This window comes from Amblyomma americanum, chromosome 4 (genome assembly GCF_052857255.1).
Source record: "Amblyomma americanum isolate KBUSLIRL-KWMA chromosome 4, ASM5285725v1, whole genome shotgun sequence".
NCBI classification, from domain to species: Eukaryota; Metazoa; Arthropoda; class Arachnida; order Ixodida; family Ixodidae; genus Amblyomma; species Amblyomma americanum.
This window is the reverse complement of record NC_135500.1, coordinates 128,191,619-128,210,928: the sequence shown is the minus strand read 5'-3', so window position 1 is coordinate 128,210,928 and position 19,310 is coordinate 128,191,619. Positions and strand designations below refer to the sequence as shown.

General features: G+C 49.8%; 2 protein-coding genes and 1 long non-coding RNA gene across 4 annotated transcripts; 1 reads left to right on the top strand and 2 right to left on the bottom strand.

The window, feature by feature from the left end:
- Window positions 1-2: 2 nt before the first annotated feature.
- On the bottom strand, window positions 3-8,479 carry LOC144129829 (glutamate receptor ionotropic, delta-1-like). Its single transcript, XM_077663896.1, has 6 exons — window positions 8,465-8,479; window positions 6,517-6,675; window positions 5,468-5,609; window positions 3,129-3,352; window positions 1,975-2,252; window positions 3-716 (listed from the first exon to the last, which is right to left on the bottom strand). The coding sequence occupies exons 1-6, from the start codon at window positions 8,477-8,479 to the stop codon at window positions 386-388; spliced, it is 1,149 nt and encodes a 382-aa protein (XP_077520022.1). The 3' UTR covers window positions 3-385.
- Window positions 8,480-15,240: 6,761 nt separating this feature from the next.
- On the bottom strand, window positions 15,241-16,074 carry LOC144130364 (uncharacterized). Its single transcript, XR_013314079.1, has 2 exons — window positions 15,850-16,074; window positions 15,241-15,307 (listed from the first exon to the last, which is right to left on the bottom strand). It is a non-coding gene; the product is annotated as an uncharacterized LOC144130364 (long non-coding RNA).
- A 75-nt stretch (window positions 16,075-16,149) lies between these two features.
- LOC144130363 (uncharacterized) lies at window positions 16,150-17,645 on the top strand. Of its 2 annotated transcripts, XM_077664290.1 has the most exons (3): window positions 16,150-16,499; window positions 16,571-16,741; window positions 16,825-17,645. In XM_077664290.1, exons 2-3 carry the CDS (start codon window positions 16,703-16,705, stop codon window positions 17,212-17,214), a joined length of 429 nt encoding a protein of 142 aa, XP_077520416.1. In that variant the 5' UTR covers window positions 16,150-16,499; window positions 16,571-16,702; the 3' UTR covers window positions 17,215-17,645. The 2 variants fall into 2 exon arrangements, with proteins under 2 accessions (XP_077520416.1, XP_077520415.1); XM_077664289.1 differs by having other exon boundaries at window positions 16,150-16,741.
- The last annotated feature ends 1,665 nt before the right edge of the window (window positions 17,646-19,310 follow it).

The window sequence follows — 19,310 nt, the reverse complement described above, 5'->3', positions numbered from 1 at the left end:
TCATTGTCAAAATGCATACGTCGTTTGGTGATGAGCCGAGTGATGTGACAGAAAACGCAACGTTGTACCGCCTACCATGGTCTGCTACTCATCTGATGTACGCAAGGGGCACAAAAGGCCTTAAGTGCGAACGTCACAAAGCTAAATGATCAATCCGTGTGTACCATCATGTAACTCAGGTGCAACTACAAAGCATGTGATCGTCTTCTAAATTCGATGAGAATCTGCCGACGCCATTGGCTGGAAGGGGATCCTTTGACGGGGAAAATCCACTTCGTTCTTGACTTGTATCCGACTATAATCTGCGATGCTTGCGCTCGGCGCAAAATGCTCCACGTGAGGTTCATGGATCATTTTAATGCTCTGATCTAACCTGAACGTCGCTTCATCGCCTCTTCGGCGCCACCCTGACGCTACCCTTGCGCCATTCCTGTGGCAGCTTAGCCTTATTCCAGCGTCGCTGCAGTGTAGCCCTGCGCAACTTCTCGGTTGTGTTGAAGTGAATGAGGTTCTCGAGAAACAGCACCACGACGGCGCACCCCAGCCCGAGACCAAGGAGCAGAAACGTGGCGAGGAAATGACTGAGGCTGGCGGATCCTTCTCCTGGTTCGGGCTCCGCCTCTGAGGAGGCCGGCGGGACGACGGCCTCGCAGCCCGGAGCCGAGATCTCAGCCAGCCACTTGTCCAGAAGGCCGCCCTCGCGCATCTGGCCCAGCCTGCAGCGAAGACAGCGCCGTCACTCGGTGTGCACTATGAGTGGCCATGCACGAAGGATCGCGAATCTTCAATTCGGGGGATGCCTAGTGGCCGAATCGTAAATAATATAGCCCTTCTCGCGCTGTAGAGGTCGTCCTCAAGGACATGCTCCTCCCTGATCTGCGAATCCGCTCGCGGGAAATTGATGCGGTTGACAGAAACGTCCGGGTGAGATAGGGCTGTGACAAAGTAGCTAACTGTACTGCCGGAATCCTTCAATAATACTTCCAAGGGCGAAGCACGGTGCGTCACTAGCACCGTTGGCTAGGGAATGTGCTTGCAGGACGCCCTGGAGCTGTCTGCGTCTGCGTCGCACCTTACCTGGTAGAGTCGTCCACAGACCTGTCTAGAGCGCTCGAGCTCTGTTCTGTATTGATGGCAGTCGCCGCTGCCCGGTGGGCACGATGCAGCTTTTGAAGACATGGGGAGTTCAATGCGTTTCATGGGAGTGTGCATGCTCGATAAAGTCAAATTTCGAGCACTCGTAAATCACAAATGTGTACTCCGTCGTGCGCTGTTCGAGCGCTCTGGGACGACTGTATTCCTTGATATCAATTATTTGCACAATCTATCTTTCATATAGTCTTCTATAACCTGTATTCTACGTGTTCGGCCGCGGAACAGCTCAAGTGCTCACCGTACAGTAAGGGAGTATGTATGGCGCCCAAGGCCGTTATGAGTGGCTTGTTTTCAAGCATCCACGCGATCCGCAGCAGGTCCAGCATGACCAGCTCAGATGTAACCGCTGCAAGTACATAGCATTATCTTTCACTGCCTTTCATTTTCTGCACCCGACAAAAGGTGTGCCAACTAGGAAATCAGGTCATACGATTAAATGAAATGCCCCCCGGTAGACACCATCATCAATCCAACTGCGTCTACTGCAACGCGAAATACCCCTCTCACTGGTTTCCAGTAACCTTGTTCTCCCCAGCTGCACCAGTCTGTCTCCGCAAACTTCGTAACATATGCACACCCCACTCTCTTCCGTCCGCTTCTTCATCCCTCCTTGGAATCCACTCCGGTACCCTATAAGCAGCCATCGGTAATCATCATCAGTAGGCGATGATAAACAAGCAATAAATCTTACCCGTGTGTGCTTTTGTATCAACAATGTACTCTGGTCAATCCTCCATCGTGGGTACGTGCCATTCATCCAGAGGCCATCATCATCATCATCAAATCCAGCGCGATCGACTTCAACCTACGGTGACCTACTTATGGTCCAGCGTCCGCCGCAGTGACAGTCCTCTTCGCACGAACATGGCCATGGGCACCTGCGTGACCGGCTGGCGGGCGTAGTAGAACTCGCCCTGCAGCACGCGGCAGTAGCGGTGCAAGCGGCGGTTGATGGCCACCTTGGTGAAGATCATGGCCGCCCGCTCGGCCTGTATATCGCGCAGTGTGGACAGGCTGAACAACTCCGAGGCCGGAAGGGCGCCGCCCTGGTCCACCATGCGCCGGTACACCTTCTGGAAGGCGTCCACCCGCGTGTACTGCATGGCCAGAGGGGAACATGCAGTGAGCAAAAAGAGAGACAGTTTGTAACAAGGCGGAAACTGCGGTAAAAAAAAGGAAGTTGACACACTCTCGCAGTGCCTTCATGAATTGTGAATATACAAGGCCAAAAGGGTATGAAAAACTGCCGAACTGAGAAAATTTCAACATAAAGACCGCTTCCTTGATCCTAAAATAACTTCTCGCTTCCCTGTATAGTCGTACGCTGTTAGGATAGTACACAGTAACTCGGCAGCCGGCCACGTCATAAACTTGGAAATCTACGCTTCCATATATGTACAAACCGTAAAAACAGGCTTAACGAATTCTCATGTCTCGTGTTACACGTGTACGGACTCAAAACGCGTAGTTTGATGTTAGCTTCTTGAACACCGCCGTTTACAGCCCTTAGCTGTAACAAAAGCGTGCTCTGACTGAGTCGACAACTAGCTATATAGTCAGATAGAACTCAAAAACAAAGCGGCTTCTCCCCGTCAAAAGACCCCGATCCAGTTAATGGCGTCGGCCGATTCGCACGAACCTGCTACCGTGATAATGCAGGGAGCGGCGTGGCAGTTAAGGAAGGAGACTATCCCCTTTAATCTGCGTCTCCCTGCGTTTTCATGCTATCAGGATCACGAGAATACGCCGACGCCATGAAAGGGGGTCCTTTGACGGGGAGAAGCCTCTTCGTTCTTGAGTTGTATATCCGACTGTAGTGTATAAGTCATCACATGCATAACCGTTGCAACACGCATGTCGCAAAGGGAACCTTTTGTTTTCAGATTTTTATGACAGCGCCTGCAGATGTAAGTCAGTGAAGGCTGCCTGCACGTCAAACGTAGACTTATTCGAAGATCAGCGGGCGTGCTCGCCTTGATTGCCTGGTAGAATCCCGACCCCCGCAGCAACACCGGGCGTATCTTCTGCTCTCGAGCCAGGTCCTCGATGTCCCACAGCCGCTCAACGTCCTGCTTGACCAGCAGGCTGGCCTTCATGAAGGCCGTGAAGAAGGTGGTCACCAGGATCACGCCCAGCAACCAGAAGCACGTCACCAGCCGCTGACTGACTGGGCCCGGCTTGCTCCAACGAGGCACGGCTGTCTTGCGAAAATGAACGGGAGACAACAGATAGGCACATGCACGCTTGCCTCCTGTCAGTGGTTGGTGTTAGTTTTTCTTCATCTTTAGTACATGCATTCACTGAAAATAGTGGTATGGGAGCCACTGACGGTTCATTAAATCGGCCGGGGAAATAAAAAGAAAACTACAGAGAATATCATTCCCTGCGCTAGTCACAGTGTGTTAGAAGACGGCAATGTGTGGTCCGTGTGTCGGACGCGACAGTGTATCGGCTTGTACTGCGACTTCCTCGGCGCGCGGGCGAGCGCCGGCGGTGGTCAGTCACGTCAGGTAATTCAGGTTAACGACACCACGCCAGGCGCAAATTCGGCCCTCCTACAGTCCGGCCGCTCCGACGCGGCTCAGCGGCTGCGCAAGGAGTAGCGCATGCGCAGACTGCGCAGAACGTTCGACGCGCCATCTCTCGTAGGTTTGCGAAGCAGCGCCGCCCCGAGGAGCACGCGGAACCGGTCTGGCCGGGCCGGCGGCGGCTGGCGCACTCGGCACGAAATAAAGACATGCTCCAAGTACACCAGCGCGGTCAGATTGCGCCGAAGCCGCCGAACCGAACGCGTCGGCGGTCAAGCGCAGTTGGAGTATAGAGGGTCTCGCTTTGGCCGACGTGACGTCGCCGTGCCGCGCGCGCGCGTTACGTCGGAGTATAAACGCGCCTTAAGCATCGCGGAGTGCCCGAAATCACGCGATCAGCTTCGCATGGTATCACTCCGAATACTTCTCTGCTTTTTTCGGTATGGACACCTGGCCGCAAAACTCTGTGGGCGCACCGTGATCCTTCGAGAAAGAGAATGCAGGTAAGTTTCCTTTGCTGCTCTGCGATCTTCTTGGTACGATTGCATGCTGCAGGAAGCACCTTTTATCGGAACGAATGCGCTTATACTGCTAAGGGATTTTTTTCCGCAATTCCAAAAATGCTTCCGTCGAGAATAAGAGCAATATCTTTTGAATCATAATAAAAGTATCGTACTAACTAGTGGAGGAAGTCTTGATCGTGTGGCGCTCAAGTAAATTAAGTGAATTAAGCGCTTTGCTTGCGTGCTACGTGCATTAAACACTCGTGCATCAGTACTGTTCCGTTTCCCCAATAAGTTTAAACGCAGAACCAAGGCTATACCTTCAGATGCACACGTACCTCAAGTCAGAATCGCTACGAAGGCGATTACTTTGGGATTACCGTATACGGATAAATATTCTACCCAAGGTGAATTAGAATAAACTCCTTCGTTCAACTGCAGTATATATATTTGAAAGAAGGCCGAGAAAAATACATGAGCGTAGTTGGGCCCTTCGTACCTTTATCCTTCACCACCATTTTTAGTGCGAAAGCACTACTTCGCGAAGTGAAACTGGCTCACCGAGTTTGTGTTAACCTTGACACTGAGGGTGGCCTTGGCCAAACAATAAATAAATAAAATAAATATTGCCGCGACCTGGGATTTGCACCCGCGGTGGCGCGAACAGATCAGCTTCGCTGGCCACTGCGCGAGAGCACTATACTTTCGTCGCATTCCATCACGCATCGTGTTAAACTGCAACACACAGGAAGGAAAGAAGGAAGGAAGGAAGGAAGGCCTCAGACGTTGCTGGCACATACCCACTACGGGGGAGTGGCCAAGACACAGGCGGTTATTTGCTGGACACAGGAAAGTTTTGATGGGAAAAGGAGTGGTAATAGTATGTAGTCTGATAGATTTGCAACACACTATCGCGCTGTCATTGCACATCGTCGTCTTCATCAATTAATGCTATTATCGAACGTACGCACTCGCGCGCTTTGCACTGCGCAACGTCGTTTTCATCAACTAACACTACTATCGAACCAATATCGTCGCCAGAGGTGACGACCACACAGCAAAGCAAAACCATGAGCCAACCAGGCTAAACACATGCTTTCGCACGTCTACTTGACTTAACTAATAAGTCAGAACCCTACCACTTTTTTTTTTCGGGAGCAAGTGATCGTCACGATAGGGAAAAATTTATAGCTCTCGGTAGGCCGATGCGAAAGCATTCACCACTGACGGCGATTGTCCACTGCTAGAACTTCGGTAAGTGGAGACAGCAAGTGCGCTCACCCTCAGAGAGGACGCTGCTGGCGAAGGGCCATATGAAGTAGCCCGGCCCGCGTGGTTTGTACCCGCTCGTCTGCAGAACTCTTTCGATGACGTAGTGGGCCAGCCCGCACACTACCATGCTGGCGATGATCAAGGCCCACACCTGCGCAGAACCGGTTGTGAGGGGACTCGTTCAAAGAGCGCTCGGTCATCGTTGCAAATTAAGCCTGCGGCGGCTCTGCAGCTTACTTGCCATCAGGACCAGAAGGCCCCAACCTGCATCTTCCATACACGTAGCGCTGCCCCGCCGCGGTGGCTCAGTGGTTAGGGCGCTCGACTACTGATCCGGAGTTCCCGGGTTCGAACCCGACCGCGGCGGCTGCGTTTTTATGGAGGAAAAACGCTAAGGCGCCCGTGTGCTGTGCGATGTCAGTGCACGTTAAAGATCCCCAGGTGGTCGAAATTACTCCGGAGCCCTCCACTACGGCACCTCTCTCTTCCTTTCTTCTTTCACTCCCTCCTTTATTCCTTCCCTTACGGCGCGGTTCAGGTGTCCAACGATATATGAGACAGATACTGCGCCATTTCCTTTCCCCCAAAAAACCAAACCAAACCTTTTATCGCGGTCAACGAGACGAGCGCAGAGCCGTGGTGTCTTTTTTTTTTGTTCTCGAGCGTTTACAGTCGCGTCACGCAGGTGCACGCTGTGTTTATCCGGTGCAGTAAAAGTTATCAAGAAAACTTGCTTTTTTTTTGGGGGGGGGGGAAGGAAATGGCACAGTATCTGTCTCATATATCGTTGGACACCTGAACCGCGCCGTAAGGGAAGGGGTAAAGGAGGGAGTGAAAGAAGAAAGGAAGAAAGAGCTGCCGTAGTGGAGGGCTCCGGAATAATTTCGACCACTTGGGGATCTTTGACGTGCACTGACATCGCACAGCACACGGGCGCCTTAGCGTTTTTCCTCCATAAAAACGCTGCCGCCGCGGTCGGGTTCGAGCCCGGGAACTCCGGATCAGTAGTCGAGCGCCCTAACCACTGAGCCACCGCGGCGGGTAGAAAACTTGCTTACCGCGGGAGAAAAGGTGAGCGCGATGCTGAAAAGATTGCTCTTGAACTGCTTGGGCCTTCCTCCGAGGATGACCATCTCCTCGTACGAGTAAGGCACCGTAGGGTCAGCCACAGAGACCCGTTGTGACGTCACCACCAGCGGTCCTGGCGCGATGTCAGCCTCCTTGCGAAAAAAGAGAAAGATATCACGTTGTTCCTGATGAAAATAAAAATGCAGTGCAACGGACGAGGAGGGGGACAAGTGAAGCACGAAGCAAACCTTGTCGTCGGCATACGCGCCATTTCAACAGAGGATAACGACAAGGGAATATGGAATCTCGTTCATTCAAACTCGCTTAATTCGAGCTTCCGGTTTATTCGAAACGACGCTTTGGTTAATTCTGCAAGAGATGTATTGAAAAGGTCCCAGTTAATTCGAATTCCGCACAATTACAACAAAGTATAGGTCCCCTTCGAGTTCGAATGATCGAGAGTAGCCTATTGAATTAGAGAAAAAATATATATATATATATATATATATATATATATATATATATATATATATATATATATATATATATATATATATATATATATATATATATATATATATATATATATATATATATATATATATATATATATATATATATATATATATATATATATACACTCTAAATCGAACCCAGAGTCACTGCCACACGAGTATCCACTATTGGACGAGATGGTATTGTTGACTGTCAGGAATGTGGCGATGCCCACGCATGTGAACTGTTTTTCTTCAAGCATGAACATGAGCACAAAGATGTCACACTGTTTTGACGCGTGCTGCTTTTTCCTGTGTTGTTTTGTCGTGTGCTGTTCTTTCGTGCCAACCCTTCCCCTTCCCGAGAGGCATGGTAGGCAGCGCTGCTCAAATGCTCGGGGCTGGAGTCTCAAAGGACTCTAGTCCAACGGGCGCGAGCAGCGGCCTCGTCCAGCGGGGTCCCGGACTAAGGACTCCACCTATGTAAAGGGCCATTTTTGGCCTGCAAACTCTCTATTCACTGAATAAAAAGTTTTCACCACCACCGCCATCGCAATAAGACAATAATTCCTGTATGCAGATAAATTTAAGGTAAACAGGAGTCCAGGACACAGAAGTCAGTTTGTACAGGACATGTCAGCTGTACAAATACGACTTGCAACGGAACTATGTGAGTGCACAAATACATGCTACGATTCTCTTTTGTTTCATTTCTTCGTCACGTAAAGTCCGCCGAGTTTTTTTTTATTGAGCAATTTTTTTTATGCTGCTAATTTTACAGAACTCTGGACGTACTCCCTGGTGCTGATGCCCTTTGTCAACAAATCCCTGTAATAACTTTAATATACATATGTATCCCCGCTTTTAATATATACACCCCGATTTTGCTACGCTTTTTCTACACATTTTCTTTGTTCTTAATTGACTGCTGCAATCTTATCCCTCCGCTCAACCCAAAGCATGCCGCCAGTTTTTGCACGCTTGATAAAATCTCTGCTTTTTCATTAAAAAGTCACCTCTTTTCCAACTATGCTGTGCTCCTTCTAAGCTATTGGGAATTTGAAATTGACGTGGTTCTGTACCTGTGGCCGCGTTGGCCGTCTTTCGCCACGTTTACTGATTAGCGCTGACTGTTCGCAGTCCACTACATTGATTCATATAGGCCGTGCTTCCTTGTCAATTGGTCGCTTTATTTAAGGTTCTAATAGGGGCTTATACGTCTTCACTCCATCATCATGAGTGCGAGGGAATCAGTGCTCATTGCTGTGCTGTTGTATAGCATATATAGGAACAGAAAAAAAAGTCGTAGAAATCCGCCATGGTCTTACTACGAAAGCTGTCGCTGTGCTGATTTGAGAAGCTGGTACACATATCTATCGTTCAAGTTAACCGCACAACGCAGCCACGCAGTAGCTGGAGCGAACTGGAGTGATGTCAGACTCACGTTCTTGACCAACATTCCTACGATTCCAGGCCACGTGTGGTTCACCGACTCGCCGCCGAACGTGCCATACCTCGGCTTGACGAAAGTGCAGCTTTGAAACGAAAAAAAAAATGCAGAGAAAAGGAGAGAAAGCATAAGACATTCATTGTGCAATTAATTGCACCGGCTCTCCTAAAATTTAACCACCGTACAACCACCCCATCAAAAGCGTCAGTAAAGTCTGAGCTAGTTGGTACTCTAACATGGACCAAGTCAGCGCAAAACAAACGTGCTGTTTGTCTCTGATCCTTATCCAGATAGCAGCGCAGCCTCTTTTATGTCAAGCAAGAACGAGCTCTGCCGGGTGAAAGCAGGAAATTAGAGAAGAAAAGAAAAAAAAAACTCGGCGAAGCGCGGCGTCACGCTTTTTCGCGAGGAACACAGAAACAGCCTGCAGAATGATGCAGCGGTAACCACTTACTTGAGTCTTAGGGAGTCAATGGCGGCATGCGTGATTTTCCCGATGAACCCGAGAAGCTGAATGTGGCCATTCTCCACCCTAGCATCGATATAAGGAAGATACTGAAAAAGAAGAGAGAGAGAGAGAAAAAAAACACTTTTCCCAACTGATCTTTTCGTTGTTTTCTTTGAACATAAGAAATGTTACCCCCCTGTTACAAAAAAATGTGTCAAGAAAATTATCACGATCGATTGATCAAACACGCCGGGGTAAACCATGGTAACTCTTCTCAAAGCATAATCTCATTCGTGTGCTTGGACTGCGAAAGCATGACGACAACAAAGCACAGTTACAGATGCGTCGCGCCCTGATTCGTGAACGCCCTATATCCTTGTTTTGGCAGCCAGTAATAATACTCAGTCGTCTTCCGAGTTTGTCTTCTTTCACTGCGCATAATATGACAAATACGCATGCAATATGTGACTGATGGGAAGTCCATGGTGTTTAGCTGACCATGGTGTTCGCACGGCGGGCTTGAGGCCGCCTTTCGCGTAGTTTGTGACATTTCTAGCGAGAAACGGCGTCTGTATTAAAACTACACTCCTTTCATCTTTAAACCACCACATGTTCCGCTAGTAATACCAATTGTCCAGAAATTTCTCGTATAGTTCTGAAAGCCGCAACATGTCACTAGCTCTGCCGTCTGCTGCAAAGTCGGCACAATTATAAGCAATGGTTAGCTTAGTAAAGACAGAGAGAGGATAAGACTTTAATGACGGTCGAACCAAGGCCATTTAGCAACGCTCTTCTCCTAAGCGTTCTTAAAACACACTATATGTACCACCAGCAAAGTTAAGTGCAGCTTTCGAAATCATAAAAATGGGAGAACCGATTAGCCATAGATTATCACAGCATGGAGAAGCTGTCGTCAGCTGCACAAGTACGCCTAAGGCGATGTATTGAGGTGCGCTTCACCAAAGCTAGCGCCTAATGCATATGAGCAGCCCACGCGAGCTGAGGTAGCCGCGCCGTTAAAATTCCCCCAAGCCACTGGCTTGAATCAACTGTTACATTCGAATCGCTTCCCCTCAACTTGCCTGTACCCAAATTTGCCTTCCTCAAGTCGCCTGAAAACTTGGAATCCTACCGACAGGTATGCGATCTTCCACTGCCTTTCGCGAAGAGCGTCCATGTCGAGGATCGTGCGGCCTGCTCTTTTGAGTCTGGCTGTGTATATATTCACTCGCGCTGCAAGAAGCGACCCGACAGCACATCGATTTCATTAGCGAAATGCTCTCTACTTACTGCTCTCAAACGACCTTCGTAATATTTTTTCAGATGACCTGATGTTCTCAATGGGGCGGGCAATTTAGCAAGGGGAGAGGGGGAATAAATTGGCCATCTCCTGCCCTTGAACACGTACACACACGTACGCGGCGTTGTATCAACAAGGGACCTTGTATTCACTGTGCAAACACACGTGAAATTGCCCAATGAGCCGATCCCAGCAGAAGTCATTGATCTGCAGGGCAATCGAGCTCATAAGCCAGCTGCCCGGACTAAATTGGACAGATACCCTGGGTTACCTCTTTTGAGCCCTGTCTTCGACTCCTCAGTGCTTCTTGATCAAACAACGCGCTGCAGCTCGTTATCAAGACGGTCAAAGGTTTCAAATGGATTGGTCAACCGTGATTTTCATAGGGCCGGCTAAACACACACACACACACACACACACACACACACACACACACACACACACACACACACACACACACACACACACACACACACACACACACACACACACACACACACACACACACACACACACACACACACACACACACACACACACACACACACACACACACACACACACACACACACACACACACACACACACACACACACACACAGTACGTTTCCATTAAGCGAATAACGTCGGTTGCCATAGCAAGGCGTGTACAGCCAAATCATGTACCGGCAAACGAAGTGTACCCGCGACCAGCCACAAAGAAGAAACAATACTGATCGCATTAGGCAGATTACATAGGCTGAACACTGGCACTGCACTGAGCACGTGTAAGTATTTGGCACTGAGTGAAGGTAAATCCAAGGAGTCTGAAAGAATTTCTGATGGCCATACAGAAATATGACTACTGGTCTTATTTATGGTCGCACGGACCCGGATAATAAAGGCACCCCCAGACTATAAAATGTTTGTTCTCTGCATATCTATCTCGGTTTTACGACACCCTAAGCTGTGAAGAGGCAGCTGCATGCAGTCCTTGCAAGCTGCGGTTCCATGCTGCACGCGGCGAACTCTGTACTCTGAAGCGTGCTGACTTCGCACAGTGTAACCACCGCGCAGTCTGCTGCGCTTGCAAGTGTTTTGCACAGCCGGAAACGTTCAAACGACATAAATCAATCACTACAAGAAGTTCACGATAGCAGGTCTTCAGAGTCACAAGCCGCGATTACAATGCGACTGAAGTCAACCTCCAGTCCACTTTTTAACGAAAGTGGAAAAAGCGTCGAGGGTGAGAGTAAACGACGAGTCATGTGCGCCTTTCCTTCTCAAAGCGTATATACTCTTTTCCTCAAGGAGGAAAGAACATTTATTGAGCTCTCAAATTCGTTTTTGATGGCTTCAGATGGGGTCTTCCTTCTTCGGTCGACACTCCATCTTGTTACAGGGTTGGGGCCCTAGTCTAAGGCTCCACTGAGTATGGCTGCGCCTCGCACTCTGTTTATCAGACCCTTTTGAGTTTTCAGGTGTGTGCCGGTCAGCATACCCTCCAACTGTTCCATATTCGGGTTATTGACTATCATAATGATCGGCGGCTCTATCTGTTGACAGGCCTATGACGTATGATAGATTGTTGTTTTGTCACCACAGCATGGGCATCTTGCCTCGTACTGTGTAGGAAACATTTCGCTTAAGATATTTAGGTCGGGGAAGGTGTATGTTTGGATTAATCTCCATGCAGCTGCGTCTTCCCTGCTTAGTCTTGCGTTTGGTGGTGAATATCTTCTTCATACACCTTTGTAGTAATTCAGTACGTCTGAATATTTTAGGGTTACTGGTTCGGGTTCCTCGTGGCTGTATGCATAGGGTGCTCGGCTTGTATGCCCTCAAGCTACTCTATCAGCCACCTGGTTTCCCTTTACCGCTGTATGCCCTGGTATCCAGATAATCGCGTGTTTAATGTTTTTGTCGGCTGGGTGGGTGTCTATAATGCGTAGCGCTCCGCTCACTATTCTTCCATTCATGTAATTTCGACTTGCCGTTTGCGAGACCGTTACTATTGTCAGGGTTCTGCCGGTACGGTTGCCCTCCGAGACTGCTAGAGCTATCGCCGTCTCTTCCGCTTTCACTACCGTGCAGTCCGTTAGTGACGCGCTTGTCACTTCTTGTAGGCTTTAGCTTACAACTGTGGCTACTGCGCCGTTGTTGTGGTCGTATCTCGCAGCGTCGGTGTATGCAACGTTGCTTTTCTCCTCTAACCTTTTTTGCATGTGCTCGGCCCTAGCCTCTATTCTTGCCTTATGTAGATTTGGGTCCATATTTATTGGTATCAGCGCGACATGTATTGTGCTCCGAACTCTTCAGGTATCTCTTTTGCGCCCTCGAGTTCCTTTACTAGTTCTTCGCTGCAGTATCTCCTTAAGAGTACCCTTCCTGCTTTGGTTTGTTTGTCTTTGGATTTGGTTGCTCATTATTGCCTCCTTTAGCTCGGCAAAGGTATTATGTATCCCTAGAGCTAATAGTTTTTCGGTTGATGTGCGTTGTGGCAGGTGTAATGCTGTTTTGTATGCCTGCCTTATTATAGCGTGAATTCTTTGCTCTTCCTGCTCCTCAAAAATCCCTCAAAAAGTGGATTGCAGTCGACTTCGATCGCATTCATGTAAACACTGCTACAGATAACGATGTGCAAGTTGAGTTCGTTCTCAGCATAACTTATACGAACGCGTTGGATCAAGCAATGAATTAACTTTTCGTCAAATAATTTTTTTCTGCCTTGACAGCCTGTGCTTGTTACGCAACATGTCCGTGGCATTTCTTGCAGCGCGTTTAGCGAAGCACAGAAATTAGGCAGCGACAGAACTGCAGTCGAAGCAGATTAAAGGCATCTATATGATAGCACAGTAAGCACTGTTTCAAGTAGTAAAAGGAATCGAAGAAAACAGCTCGTCGTACGTAAAATCCCGTCTGGAAGTTCACCTTGAAGAGCCAGTGGCCTATAGACCTTTCCGTCGGGCGAGGTAGGTGTTTCTTCAGATTGTTTCCATCCGTCCTGAAAAAGAGTGTGGATGAGAGGATACTCCCATGAACTGCGTGAAACAGAAAACAGCGGACACGTTGAAAAGGTTCAACTTAGTAAAAACATCAACCAGTATATTGTGAATGCGCCACCGTGGTGTGTGACGTATTACGGGATGACTGCCGAGAGCTGAATTAATTCGCCAATATCGAGTGCGATTTTGTGCACTGCTTAAGTTTTGTGACAGGCGACGAAATTAAAGTGGCGAGCGGGTGGCGTGACACAACGTATGTACATACCTCTCGCCCCTGAAAGCATAGGTTGGCACCATGAGGAGTGGCTCGTCGCTCACTGTCCCAAAATTCGGCGCATATTAGAAAGAAAGGGCGCAGCGCGTAACCAATCGCGCTGTAAAATAAAGCAAAAAAAAAAAACGGCGGGGAAGGACCCCCGGAGAGTGCGTAGCTTTGCGCGTACTGCTGCCACTCAGCTCGCCGGCGCGGCGCCGAAGGAGGCATGGCCGCGCGCGGCGTCGATTTCTCTAGGATGTCGGAGAAGTTTCTGCTCGTTGTCGATGGAAAGGGGGTAACCTTGTCCGCGCTAAAGTGATAACCTCTCCCTTTCGCTCCTGCGCCGATAACTCAGCGTGCCGAGAATGACCTAGATTTTTCTGGACGGTGATTTCCGCGCTCGACCAATGGGGTCGCGCGCCCGGCACGAGGGGTTTGTGCAGTTGAAGCCGCGTGTATGTGCGCGCCTGCATTGGCGCGAAGAACAGACGCGGGCTGCGCCTATAAATGCGGGGCTGCAACCACTGTCTGTTAGCCCGAGCCGCCGATTAAGCTTCCGAGAAGCGCGCCCGCTCGACTCCCGGGAGAACACCACTCGCCCAGCCTGGAGCAGCAAGGCAACGTGCGCCAGCCTGCGGGACGGCCCCGTCGAGCTCCTCAGGTCGTTGGGCTGTCGCAGTGCCCGGTGAACAAATTGTGTTTTGTTTGATTGTCTCTCTGCGCTAGTGCAATTCAGGTACAAAGATTTTGTTGAATTGTGTCTCTCTCTATTGTTAGTTTGCACGAGTTGCATCGTATTTGTAAATTACTTCGTATCTGCTCGTACGAGTGATAGCGAAATCCTTTGTATCGCCTCTTAGCTGTATAAAATTTGTTTTGTTTGCGAACCTTTGACTCCGACCCATTCTCTGGCTTGCGTCCGGCGAAAGCTGGGCACCAAACGACCAACCCCCTTGTCACTTGGTAGCTGGTCTCCGGCTGAGCTTGCCACGTTGAGTCGAGGGCATCTCCTTTGTGACCGAGACCGCTACCCCACACGCTCTAAAGGTGTCTGGGAGCGCACGCAAAAGTGCGCCAAGTGGTGACACTAAACGACCAGTGCACATCCGCTCACAACCACTTACTCACTCTCACGGCGTGTGAGCATGTGAGTGAGTGGATATATGAGTGCACTCGTAAGTGTGCCGACCTATGCCTGAAAGTGGAGGGGGATCTTACTCTCTCCACATGGCCACCTGCCAACCGAAGCTTCGGATGGACAGATTTTTTTTTCCCGAAATTGGGGTTCTGATGCTCACGCATTAAAAATCACAGTACGGCTAGCATCTGTAAAGCCCGTTTCACATGCAAGCGAACCGCTCGCGAACTCCGCCGCCGCGGCGCTTACACCCTCTCTCAAGCGGCGGAGGAAGCCCCAGCGGCTGGAGCGGCGAGGTTCGGGCAAGTTGGAAATTGGCTGCGTTCCAATACTCTAGACGTCTAACAAGACGTCTAGTGTGACGTCTAGTGTGACGTCTAGGAAGCAGTCTACATGTCCATGTATTGGAACTTGTCTACTGCTCACGCCGCCTCGCGGCATAATAATGTAACTAAAGCTTATGAACAATTGTACTACTATTTTTCAGAAACTGAGAAATAACGATAATTAAAAACGTGTTTTCAACAAGTTTACACATTTCTTCTGCAATGACTTTGCGCGTAAACCGGACTGGTGGATGTGCCTATCGGTCAGTCTACTTGTAGCAGACGGGACCGCTCCCCGAAGACGACGCTAAAGAGATATGAGATTATTCTTTTATTATTGATGCTAAGCTGTACATGCTCCTCGAACGTGCTCGTCCAGACGGTCCTGTAAACATAAGAAAGAATACGAAAGACTGTAATCAATTTGCGCGAAATGCGATACGGCTAATATACACTGCAACAGGAAAACACATACGTGACATTAAACCTGCTGTCTGCCGTACGTGGCACTCGGAGACAGCGAGAGACCTAAATACAGCAGCGATCTTTAATCCTGCAAATACTAAAATCAATTCGCAACATGCCGGTGTATTTATTCTGAGAGTGTAGAGATAAAGAATGCAGGCGAAAGAGTTGATGCAACTAATACAGCAACAGAAGAACACATTTGTTAACCGTCACGCCAGCCGTCTTAACGCCCGTCGAGGAAACCAACGACAGCGACGAGTATTCTCTAAAATCAGTGCTAATTAAGATCCGGCATCGTCAGATGCCGGATCACGTAAACAGACCTACAGCGTCCGCTGCTGCAGCAAAGCTCTCAACTGCACGATTTTCTCCTGCGTGATTCACTGCTAGGAATCGCACGTCCACGAAGATTAATTAGCCACTAGTTTGCGTGCCAAATAACATAATGAAATGACTCACATTTTTCCTTTCCTATACTCCGTGTACACTCCGACGCCCGCAAGAGTACGACTCGCTCATCCGCGTACATCAGCTCCGCCATCTTTAGACAGCAAGTTAGCCTGCATCGATGTGGACTTCGGCGAAGCAGTCTCATGAGACTGCTTCGCCGAGAAATGGAACGCGTCCCAAGATGGCGGCTGTCCGGCTAGACGTCTAAGTAGCCGTCTACTTGGGACTATTGGAACGCAGCCATTTTCGCGGCGGCGACGCGGCAGCACCGCATCTCAACAGAAGCGTTTCGGTGCAGGTGGGCTGGAAACGCTGATTGGTCGATGGGATGCGCTTCTCCGTGACGTTTTTCTGCTTCTCCCTCGTTCTCAACCGGACGTGGGTTCGCCGCGCCTCTCTCGGCCTGTCCCTAGAGTGCCTAGGGAATCGCTAGGGCCGGCTGGCCGGCCGCCGGGCGTGCGTGGTCTGCGGGCATTCTCTTCGTGAGCGTAGGCGGCGGCGCGCGCGTTTCGGAAGCTGTCCAGGTATGGCTTTTTTTTTTTTTGCGTGGTGCGCTCGTCGGCGCAGCCAGCTGAAATTTCTGTACAGTTCTTGCTTCCACGACATTGCGACGACCCCCAAAAGGCGCTGACCCGCGAGAAATCGCCAGCGACATAAAGGTACGCATTTTATCTCAAATTTCGCTTCATGAAGTGCTGTACCGCTTACCTACATGCCTTGCGCATTCCAGGACCTCGTTTTCCTGCTGCAGGAGCACGTCGTGCTGGTGTTCAAAATTTTGCAACTCCATTACGACGACCCACATAAGGTGCGGTTTGAGGACCGCCGGCGTCGCCATCTGAACCGCCGTCTGACAGCCACGATGAAGCGCTTGTCTGGCGTGCACGTTCTCAATCACGAGGTAAGGGTTGAACAACGTTTTCGCAAGTTTTCTCGTGCAGAACTCGCCAAATTGCGGCGCTTGTAACGTAACTTTTTTTGCAGCATCGTTTCCTGGATGCTTCTGGCGAGCCGATGCTGTCCTTGTTTGCCGCAGACCGGGGCATCGACCAGATGTCAAAGATTATCGTCGCGGCCCTCGTCAAGATCTACGGACCAGGGATAGCGTCGGCTTCAAGGGCAAGACCAGGAGAGGTGTACGTCGTGCACCGGTGTCGTCGGTGCGGAGCCAAAGGGCACAAGACGGACCACTGTGGGCCTACTGCTCACCGCGCCGCCACGCCGCTGCAGGTCGCGGTTGAAGTGCTCCTGCAAACGGCCCTCTTTAGGGCCACCTCATTGTTTCCTGGCAGATCGCGAGCGTCCCGTTTCGTGCCCGTATTCCCTCTCTGTCGAAATCGACGCCAGACATCAAAATCGCGCGGTGTGAGCTAGTAAATCGCTGGTAGAGACAAAAACTCGTGCTTGTATACAGACTTACCCATCTCCAGTGCGCCTTTGTTTATTTCCGTGGGCACTACTCGCGCTTTGTAGAAATCGACGCCAGCCGCGAAATTTTACATGTTAGACCTCGCTACAGCATTAGCGCAGCGTGCCTTCGTCTCTTTACGTTCTAACTTTTATGCAGCGCACCTTTGTTTGCTCGTTACTTTTGTTCTTTTCAGTCGTTTCCTGAATCCGTCCAAAGAGCCGGGCTAAATGGATGATTATGGAACCACATGGCGATTGCACTGCATACAGCACGACTTTGGTCCCTGTGTTTTTAAATAAAAACATCAGATGTCGAAGGTCATGGTCGTGTCCGAGGATGGCTTCCACAGCTGGGGCCTAACCATAGGGACCGCACACGCTTTGTCGTCGTTGCCAAGTGGAGAGGCCGAAGATGGCTGGCATCCTTAATAAAGATCCCTTCTCGGGGCCGCTTTAGTGTTTCCTGGCAGATCACGCGCTTTCCACCCTGTGCACATGCTCTCATTTCCAATTAAAAAGGTCCTTTAATAACAAGATGTTGCATGGTACTTGAACAATAGCGGCTACAATGACAAAGGTGAAGAAGTGCTGGAGTTACACGGAAATAAAAAAGGTTGGGGGTGCCCACATAACAACCTGAAATGGATTTGGACAGGACTCCTAGTTAATTGCATTTGGAAGAGAAAGACAAGGTTTAATTTTGCAGTGTAAGCTTGCTTCTCTAGAATGAACAGAGAACGTTGCCTCACACTGCTTGGGCCACCTTCCTTGACCCCATGAAAAAAAAAAAACAGGATGCCTCTGGGAAACTATTTGCGGAATCTCCGCCCCCCCCCCCCCCATTCAGGAGGGAAGGGTGGGTGGGGGGGGGGGGGGTGACGGCCTCCTCTTTGTCGGGCTCGGCGCGACGCACGATGGACAAGACGGCGAAAGGAAGGGGGCTGTCAGTGACGCATGTTCCGCGCTCTTCGCTTAGCCAGCGTACAAGTCCCTTCGACAGCCTGAAATGCCTTCGGTGGGCATCGTCACGCATGTCGAAAGGATTGTCATGCACGTGCGACCGCCGATAACATTCCTTGCAAGCTTATTCATTGCCGTGAAAATCACGTCCTCCCCGTATCTCGCCCCAATTTTTTTGAGCCGGTGTGAAATTCAATGGATGTATGGAATGCCCACACCACTTGTCTACGTCCACCGTCCTCTTTTTTACTAGCATGGGCCTCCCTCCTTTGAACAGGATCCTTTCGGAGATCTGAGCCAACTCAGATCAGGATACCCGGCTTCTTTCAGCCTCTCTACCTGCCCCAGGAAGCTAGCCTCCGCTCTGTGTGTACAGGATTTCCCAAGAGCTCTTTTAAGCATGAAGTCGCTATACCCGCCTTGACGAGTGTGGAATGCCCCTAACTGACGTTCAAGAGAGGTTTTTTTTTTTGTCCTATGGTGATATTCCCAACAGACCCTGCTCTCTAGATAATGGATCCGGAGGTATAAAAACTTTTTTTTATGGCGCAAGGGCATCTATGGCCAAATACGCCTTGACACAAGGTATTTTCTTTTTCTCAAGGTGGGGTCAAAGACTCATTTCCCAAGCATTTCACCCTAAATAAGCCGAGCACCAGACCAGGGAAAAGCTTGTACCCATTGTATCCCCGGTGGGTACCCGGCGGCACTGGGGATCGAACCCCGCACCTCCCGCATGCGAGGCGGATGCTCAACCACTTGGCCACCGCTGCGGTCGGTCTAAAAACTGTAGGGTAGCTGAGCTGGGTAGTTCGAAGGTGAATCGCAGGCCACTATCTGTATCTTTGAAGATTTTGACGACGTCCGGAACTGCCCTGGGAGAGTTCGACTTAAGAATGATTAAAAAATCATCGACGTAACGGAACACTTTTAGCGCGAGGTCAGCAAGATTTTGTGCCAGTTCTTGATCCATCCTGCTCAAGTAAATATCGCTCAAAACGGGTGCCACACGGGAGCCGATGCACACACCCGATTTTTGGACGTACACCTTTTCGCCCCGCCCAACAACGGTTGACTCTAGGTAAAATGATAGCAGCTCC

Excerpts from the sequence above, each read along its gene's own strand:
- LOC144129829 (XM_077663896.1), bottom strand. Across the intron at positions 5,610-6,516 it reads CGCTCACCTTTTCTCCCGCG|GTGTGGGCCTTGATCATCGC; the intron begins GTAAGCAAGTTT and ends GGTTCTGCGCAG. Across the intron at positions 2,253-3,128 it reads GATTCTACCAGGCAATCAAG|TACACGCGGGTGGACGCCTT; the intron begins GCGAGCACGCCC and ends CTGGCCATGCAG.
- LOC144130363 (XM_077664289.1), top strand. The coding sequence starts at position 16,553 with ATGCCTTGCGCATTCCAGGACCTCGTTTTCCTGCTGCAGGAGCACGTC. Across the intron at positions 16,742-16,824 it reads TGCACGTTCTCAATCACGAG|CATCGTTTCCTGGATGCTTC; the intron begins GTAAGGGTTGAA and ends CTTTTTTTGCAG.